Below are 9,483 nucleotides of genomic sequence, written 5' to 3' on the forward strand. Positions count from 1 at the left end.
ACAGAAATATCAGCCAGATAGCAGATCATTTTAAAGTGGGATTGTCATGTAGAAAAAAGAAGATGAAAAAAGTCTGGTGAGTGAAATGGTGGTATGCTTTGGAATATGGTAGGCAGTAATGTAAAGTATACCGGTATATATGAGTCAGTCTTGGGGCCAAACTTGCCAGACCGTCCGTATGGTCCTTTAACCCAAAGTCTCAAAATGTCTCTTTGTCCTTTTCCTCTTAAATGAACAAATCCGGAAAAACCGAAAAAAAATTGAAACAAGAAAACGAACTTTGTTTCTATTTTACACAAATGAGCAAAACACGTATTTGTGCTCCTGAAAGAAAAGTGTCTGTGGGGTTCTCATACAGTAGATAGGTTAGTACTGTACGCAGCTCTCACCACATATAATAGCTACGCGTCGTGTCCACCTGGCTAGGTTTGTTCTCTGAGGAGCCCTCTTTGTCCTTCTCACTGTCCGTCTCCCACAGGTTGATGAGAGGAGGGTACAACTCATTTAGGGGGATGGATGAGGTTTTCTGCATGTACTTTTTCAGAGAATGATGATAGTTTTTCCTCTTCCATCTCTTTGCGAGGTACACGCCCAAAGAAGCCAGGCTGATGACTGCAAACATGGTTCCCATGACGGCCGCAAGGGCGGTGTTAGTCCCTTGGTCGGATATTTCCACGGCAAAGGTAGCTTGCTTCGTTGTGACATTAACGCAAGACTTCTGTGTCTGCTGGTGGATGTTGGAAACAGTGAGGCAGACCTCATATTCAGTCGCCGGCTGCAAGTGGGTAAGATTATACTCATGAACATCCACAGGTACCCTGGCAGTGTAAGTGATATGCGGGTTGTCTATTTTCATGGTGGCGGATGACCACTTGAGGTTGGAGGTCATGACATTGGAGTTGACTTTCCAGGACACCAGGATGGAGTGGGGCTCGGTCTGTTTGACGTAGACCTTCATGAGCTGAGTGCTGTCCAATAGTGTCCCGTTGACCCTGATGGACGTGACTCTGGTGTCAGCTCCCTCCTCGTTCTGGGCCACACAGGTGTATCTGCCAGAGTCTTCAACCTGGATGCGAGAGATCCTCAAAGTCCCTTCGCTGTTGAGGTGGTACTTGTCAGACAGGGTGTCCGTCATCACTTTATTCCCCATAGGCGTGACCCAGTAGATCTCTGGCTCAGGCTGGGACATGGCTCTGCAGTCCAGGTCCACTGACATGCCGATGTCCATATTGAGGTGGTTGGGGAAGGTGTCATGGGCGATCATGGGCAGACATTGGTCTATGGAGTCCTTCCGCAGCACCTCCCTCACATGCTGACCTCTGACCTCTGTTGGCATGGCACAGTACATGGACAGTGGCTCCATGAAGCGAATGCTAGTTTTATTGGAGTTCATCCATTGGATGACACAGTCACAGCGGAGGGGGTTGCTGTGGATGCTGATCTCCCGCAGGTTGGGCAGAGTTTCGACCGTGGACTGATACAGGGCATTTAGGGCATTGTTGTTCAACATGAGGCTCTCCAGGGCAGGGACATCACGGAAGGCCAGTCGGTTGACGTAGGAGAATTTGGGGTTGTTGGTAGCCTCAAGCTTAGTGAGCTCAGGAAGGTTGTCCAAAGCATAACGGTCAATAGATACCAATTCCCCCATGTTGTTTATGCCCAGCTCTTTCAGCCTCAGCATGTTCTTGAAGTCTCCCTCCTGGAGTTTGTGCACAGGATTCTTATTCAAATCCAAGAACTTTAGGTTAGGTAGTTTCTGCAGGGCTTTCTGAGGAACCCTGACCAGCTTGTTGTCATAAAAAGAGAGGCTTTCAAGATTGTCAAGTCCAACAAAGGCATTTCCAGGGACATCCGTTAAATCCATCCCTGCCAGGACCAAACTTCTCAGATTACCTAGCGGCCTGAAGTTAAAATCCATGATGCCAAGGACCGGGTTCTCCCCAATCATGAGGATCTCTAGGTTGGGCGTGGAGTCAAACCAACGGCTATCGATGGCCTTGAGCTTGTTGGAGTTGAGGTGGAGCCTGAGGATGTTGTGGAGCCCGGAAAAGGCGTTGGCAGAGATGCGACTAATCTGATTGTGGTTGATGTAGAGCTCCTGCAAGTTGCTGAGGTCCTGTAGACAATAGTCTGGCATTTCCGTGATCTGGTTCTCCTCCAGGTGGAGGGTGGTGAGTTGTGACATGTTAGCCAGGCCAACGTCACGAATGTTGCTGAAGTTGTTCTGGGACAGGTCCAGCTCGGTCAGGTTAAACAACTGCTCCAGTTCTTCGCTCGTCCTGGCAATGTAGTTGCTCTGGAGGAGAAGAACCTGCGTCTCACTGGAAAGGTTCCCAGGGATGCGTGTTAGGCGCAGGTCATTGCAGTCCACAGTAATGGCTTCTCTGTAGGTGGACTGGGGGGTAAACCAGGGTCGGATCTCACACACACATAGCTGGGGACACTCGTTACTCTGGACGGAGGACAGTCCAACAGATACCATTATAAGGCCAGCGAACAGCTGGCCAAAAAGGCAGCAGTCTAATCTCCATTTAGCCATTCTGTCTGTCTGTCTGTTTGTCTGTGTTCAGTTTCACAAACCACCAAGAGGTGGAGCAGCCGAACAGGCAAAAAACCTTGGAGGATAGTGCGGTACAGTCATTAACCAGAATTCCCACCAACGAATTCTTTCAGCCCAGTGTGATGAACCAGAGTTGTGTTCCAGTGTTGAGTGTTCTTATGGTAAGAACTTGCAGCTGCAGCAGGGTGAGTCTAGAAAGGAAAGAAGAAAAGAAATCAGTAAAACTAAATCAAAACACTTTCTCACTTTCTACCACACTTGGACAATAAGAAGAAGGTACAGCCTAGTATTAACAATTATTGCTGCAAATGTGTGTTAATTGCGACCGCCAGGTCGCAATTACTATCAAAACCTCCACCGGCTGTCAGTAAATCCGTCAGTCCGTCTGTCCGTCACGTCACATCACACTTTTGCCCTACTCCGCCACCGTTGCCCCGATCCATGCCAAACTTTGACCCTCATTTTTCACATGCCCTTCTTCTAGCACCACCATGAGGCCGATTCTTGCAAAACAAGTTTTTGGACACTGCTCCTAAAAATGTTGCCCTAAAATTAGGCAAAGTGGTATACTATACAGTATGTCTAGACTCATGTCATCAACATGGATCTGTCCGTTTTAGCGCCACCATCAGGCCAATTTTTGCAAAACATATTTTTGGACACTGCTCCTTTAGATTTTGCCCTAAAATCACGCAAAGCGGTACACAGTATCTCTAAAGTCATGTCATCAACATGGATCTGTCCCATTTCCCATATTCCCTCCTGATTGGCTACCATTGCCGTCTAAAGTTTGTGTATGTGACCTGACGGTCGCTTATCTCCCGATTTAGGGAGTCTTACTGGTGTAAGTGTGAAATTGCCTACACAAGAGTGTAGATGAAGAACAAACATTTCTCACGATATTCCTTTACAGCATCTGATTTGAGAAAATACATATTACATTATACCGCATGCAAATTGAAAGAAAATAAAGGCCTGAACTATTTTGATCCTATATGGAGGCATTTCATCTATCCAGCAACAGCATGCTTATACGTTCTCGATCATTAGTGTAACCTCATACAATTTTAATACTAAGATATTAGTATTCACTATACCTAAAAGAAAGCGAGGAAAAAAACAAGATAGAATTGTGAAATTTTATTTGATTTTTCAATAAATATAATCATATTCATACAATGCCAACTGATTGCTGCAGTGATTTAATTTGAGGCCTACAGCAGTGTTTTGGGGCTAGTGTAAATTTGACAGGTAGAAGACCAGATAGTACAACAGTCCTGTATCTACTACCCTGCTTGCCTGCTTCAGTGAAGGGGAGAGACTGGGTGGTGCATTGGGCATCTGCTAGCCCATATGGCATTAACACTTACTCCAATGACTTGGAAGATAAAGCATTAACTCTGGCTAACAATAAGGCACGTTGTTGTTGCATTTCCAAACCACAAAACCATAGCATACTGTATGACTGCATAATGGAACATAATTTCACATCCATTACAGATTGATACAGACCTATCATTTCCAAATCAAATTATCACTGTAACCAGGCGCGTAATCAGCGTTAGGCGGCATAGGTGGCCGCCTACCTCCTGAGATCTGATCTAGCCTACATTAGAAAATAAAAATGTACTGAAAAAATTGTGTAAAGACCTGATACCTCGCACATAGAGATGTACATTTCTGCTATTGTTTTCATGGGGTGACAGGGGGGTTTGGGCTCTCGATGTCTCTGGCAGTGTTTTGGGTGTTACTGTTAAAGAACACGAGCTTGCTTCATTTGGACTCAACTTGATGTCAAAGAAAGCAAGGGAGCTAAATGTGATACACTACTTAAGGTTTTGGATGTGTGCTCAGATGGCGCTTGCGCCAGTGTCCATTAGGCCTACTTCTTAAAAAGCACTAATTACACTGCCCATGACAACATGCTCTGTTGAACGCCTGTTTTTCAGTGTACAAAGAATCAAATGTGCACACAGAAGTACGATGACAATCACTCGCCTAAATCTAGCATTTCAGGGCTGGCACTTCGCTGGCATTTCGGCTGGCATTTCGCCTAAATTGACTCTCATTCCTGCATACACCACTGACTGTAACTATTCTATAAAAGACGTATTCCTTTCACATTCTGATGTGATGTGGTTGATGTTTTTGTAGCTATAGTGGACTCTACCTTGATGCTTTATAATTTGCAAAGCATTACAAGGAGATAGATTGTCCAGCCAGCCGAGCCAGGCCAGTTCCTCTTCAAAGTTGTTTATTGAACTTTTTTTATATGGAGCTCAGCTCAGTGATAGCCAAAACCGTGGAACAGTAACATACGAACCAAGCTTGAAAGTCCTCTCTCTCTATCATGTTTTATACCAGGGGTCTTCAACAGGGGGCCAGGGACCCCTAGGGGGTCCCCAGAGATACTCCAAATCTTTGTGTGATAGAAACTTTTTTCTCCTTTTTATATTGACCACTTGAACCCTCTGAGAACATTAGCCTATTTTTGGCTAGATCTACAAGCTCACTGCGAGGCGTTGTGAGCTTGTAGATCGGCTATTGTCGGCAAAGAGGTTTGGTGAAGAGGGGAAAAGGAGCAGACTAAGTACAGAGTGAAAGGTCAGGTTTTATAAGTACTGATGGTTCCAGTGGATAAATATCTGAAAACATGATTGTGCTGTCAAATAATGAAACTATATGGAATCTATGAACAGGTTGTGGGGGTCCTCCTTGCTTCATCTCTCTCTCAACTAAGGGGTCCATGGCCTCTGTTTTATACAGTACCATAGTAGTGGGTTCTGTCCATCCTCTGCAGCTTCTTAACCAATGACACACCAACAGTTAGTTTACAGGACCAAACCTGTAGGCTATAGACATCGTCTCAGCATCTGGGACAGCTAAATGGTCATTTATCCATACGAATGATTTGTTTTTGTAACAAGCACCTCTGCTGACTTGAGGCACAACATACTTTTAGAGGGAGTCACTACATGAAGAAGAACTACACTACTAATGATACTACATTATATGCATACTTTGAGATAGAATTTGTATTTGTTTTTAACTGGATTGACAAGCCTGGCTGGGCAGTTACAGCACCCAGCATCTCACAATGTATTGAAGAAAGGACAACTTTGTTTTTTTTACAACAAGGGTTCATAATTTAGATGACTGTTAATGTTTCATTTACTTCTTTCTATCATTTTTGTGGGTGGGGGCATACGTACTAGTGGTTAAAAATGTCTTTTTAGACACGATAAGCCGGAGAATTCTTTATTACTATTTACAGTAAACACTACTAGCCCCCATAAGTCACATCTGTTCATGAAAGATTGCGGTACGTCTTGGGAATGTGCTTATTGTGTCTAAAAAGACATATTTGGCCACTTGTACGCATGCCCCCACCCGCACTGAAATCAGAATCATTAAAATCGCTAAAATGATAGAAAGCAGTAAATGAAAACATTTTGACACTCATCTTTTCTTTTCCCTAATTAGAATCTAAAATATAAACCCCTGTTGTAAAAAAACAAAGTTGTCCTTTTAGAGATCCTATCGCAGTGTTTCTACTGAAGTCTAGGTATAGCGTGGAGAGCTTTAGAGAGAGGTGTGGGCACGCCCATGGCAAGGCTTCCTCAGCCTCACAGCTCTAAGGTACACTCACAGCTCGCTAGTCCACAGGAACCCTAGCATCTCTATTCTGGGATTTATTGTCATATCAAACATTAACAAGTGTAAAGAAGTGGGTGATTGCCTACTGGTCCAGGCGCATACCACTTAGGCAAATTTGCCACATAGGCATTGATGCCTGGCGGTGTCGCCGGATCGTTTCCCGATCCAGATGACCTTTGCCATGTGTCACTCCCCATCTCTCCCCCCATTTCCTGTCAGTCTACTGTTCTATCAATGAAGGCATAAAAGCCCAAAAACAAATCTTAAAAAAAGTGGGTGATTTTCTTTCTTTTTTTCATACAAGCTCCATCATTTGCAGTTTTTAGGAAAGGGAAGATGAATAGAGATAGAGAAAGAACAGTAGGGTTAAAAATACATTTAGCTATTTTTGTTGAAGAGATCTGGAGTAGAAAAGTAGGGAGCTAGTATACACCCCTGGGGACCCCGATCAACTGAAGTATATGGGGTTTAAGTATTTAAGAAGATGGTGCCTAAGAGGCTTTCAAACAAGAGAGCTGACTAATTCATCTGAATGCAAACTGCCTGGCAACAAGGCAAGGGAGACAGGAAAACGCTCCACACACCCCTCTGCACTTAGGATTCTCTGTGGGATTGGGCGGAGCATGGGTGAAATAAGGGTAAAGCACACAGTATCTGGTCTGCACACAGAGATGTACTAAAGCACTGCATTGGTTAAGATAGCCTATGCCCATCAGGATTAGCGAAAGAGATGTTGAGATGGAGATTAGCTTGAGGAAATGTAATGGGTTCAAACCCAGATGAGAGAAGCAGGTCACTCTGTGCTTTAATTAAGAGCAATACATCACAGAGGCCTTACTTACACCAAATAAAGTCTTGCGGAGTCTATGTGCAGTAAAGCTACTTTGATTCTCATATAACACATTATTCTGTATTGAGTGCATCAATAATTTCCTATCTTCACATTCATTGCAACTCCAGGAATTCAAAATACAGCCATTTGTGACAGAAACACAGTATATTAATCAGTAGGGTGGTAAATCAGATCATATAGCCAGTGGCACAGATGGGTTTAAATCTGATCTATTAAATTATCAGTGCACAGATATGTGATCTAAGATACTTCACTGTCCATTCGCCCAATTTGTTTTGCTGTTTGCTTGAACGAACGGGTGAATCGATGACTTTACAACTGCAAATGCGATTGTGAAATCAAGCAATGCCCGCATATTTCGCATATTTTTTGCGGAAATATGCGAAATATGCGGGAAATTGCGGTGAATATGTGGGGATTGTGAAATCATGCGACCCCCCGCATAATCAGCGGCATTTGGCTGATTATGCGGGAAATCGCATAATCGTGTTTTTCCTGGAGGGTCTGTGTGTGTGTATGGTCAGCAGAGGTATTGCCAGGCTACAGAAAGGCCACCCACCCACATAGCCACGTACATAGCTGTTTATAGGGAGCCGGTTTCACCGCTCCAAAAACAACAACAGCTATAAGCTGTCACAGCCTTGTCTGGGCCTTTGGTGACCCTGCTGTGGGCCAGGAGCCAGAGGAAATGTGTGCACAGCAGGGGTGAAAAGAACCTACAGGACACAAAAACATAAAACACCAAAAGGGTGGAAGGAAGAAACAGAGGAAAGCAGGAAGAGATAACTCTGTGCTTTTAACCTTTGAACTTAGCTGGACATTTTACGCTTTAATTATTAATTTTTACTTTTATTCGTGTCGCTTATGCCTTATGCGAGTCGTTAACCCTCCCGACGATCCTTTGTCGAAATGACGGTCGTTCGAAAGAGCGAGATTTCCCCCTAAAGTTGTCTCTCCACCAAACAGACTAGCCTACTTCCAAGTTCCTATGGCTTCTAATGGCTTCAAACTGCTAGTCTGTTGTTGTCTGCTGGCATTAGTTGGAAAACTTGGCGTTTAAAAGTCGGGTGATGGAACACTGCATTCAGATGACACCTCAGTAGCCTGTAACGCTTGCCTGCCAGTGTGGCCAGGTCTACTCATTGTAAGCGACTTTGGTCTTATTTTACTGTCAAGTCGCTGTCTGTCAGTCTGTCCGTTACGTCACACTTTTGCCCTACTCATATCTCTGCCACCGTTGGCCCTATCAATGCCAAACTTTGCACACACACTCCTTGGATGGCAAATCACAACCTCCACCCCCAATTTCTCACATGGCCTTCTTCTAGCGCCACCATCAGGCCAAAAAAATAAACTGAAATCACGGCAAGCACAGTATCTCTAAAGTCATGTCATCAACATGGATCTGTCCCATTTCCCATATTCCCTCCTGCTTGGCTACAATTGCCTTCTAAAGTTTGTGTATGTGACCTGATGGTCGCTTATCTCCCGATTAGGGAGTCTTACTGGTTTTCCTGTAAAGTCGCTTGTAAATATTCATAGTTGCAGGTTGCTTTGTTTGGGCTTGTTTCTGAAGTGCAGTAGCTTATTTGGCCTTGCTTTCAAGATTCTTTTTGAAAATAGCTGATGTAATAGAGCTCAAGTGGTGAAACTGGTCGCTTCTTTTGGGCTTGTTTTCATAGACCTGATCGCTTCACTAACAGAATCTGTTAGATGAGAGTTTTCCTCTCTGATGTTTTCTCTCACCAAAACAAAACACTGCCCTAGCTAGCTTTGCTTTGGAGTTGTGCGATTTGTGCAATTGGAAAATGTCTCTGCTTCTGCAACAGTAGGAGACTAGAGGTCCACTCTACAGTGGATTATTAATCCCCTCATCATTATCAACTGAACAGTTGTTTGCCGTCTTGACTAGAAACAACTGTGGGCAAGCGTCTCTTGCCGACAAGGTGCTTGTCGGCAGCAAACGCTTTCCAAACGGATCGTGGCCGAATCGGCACGGTGGCCTTCAGTCAGAGGAGCTCCATCTGGTGTTGTGCCCATTGGTGTCTGTCACTCTGGAGCAGTGGGCACTGTTCGTCTGATTATTTTAAAGACCAGACCCATTGCAAGTTGCTGTACCCTGTCTTCCACCTTGAGCCGTCGTGCTGAATTGTGAATACTAGACCAGTGGCCAGTAGATAATAAATCACTTTCTATAAGGTCATTTAAACAGGCATTTCTGCTGGGCATGACTGTAGGTCAGTGTTTACCAACAAATGGGCACAATTTAAATGCTGATTAATTGTGCTCTTGAAATACAAATGTAATCATCTGTATCCTTGATCAATCAATCAATCAGTTTCATCATTTGACAGCACAATCATCAGTGTATTTTGGATTCATGTCAATTTGTGTTTTCAGTTATTTAACCACT

General features: G+C 44.1%; 1 protein-coding gene across 1 annotated transcript; it reads right to left on the bottom strand.

Annotated features, from left to right (window-relative positions):
• Nucleotides 1–385: 385 nt before the first annotated feature.
• Nucleotides 386–2,539, bottom strand: lrrn1 (leucine rich repeat neuronal 1; the record flags this gene model as incomplete). The annotated part of the gene is made up of 1 exon (XM_080727398.1): nt 386–2,539. One exon carries the CDS (start codon nt 2,537–2,539, stop codon nt 386–388), a length of 2,154 nt encoding a protein of 717 aa, XP_080583524.1.
• Nucleotides 2,540–9,483: the final 6,944 nt, after the last annotated feature.

The sequence above is a fragment of the Nannobrachium achirus genome (assembly GCF_963921795.1).
Source record: "Nannobrachium achirus genome assembly, chromosome: 6".
In the NCBI taxonomy this organism is placed as follows: Eukaryota; Metazoa; Chordata; class Actinopteri; order Myctophiformes; family Myctophidae; genus Nannobrachium; species Nannobrachium achirus.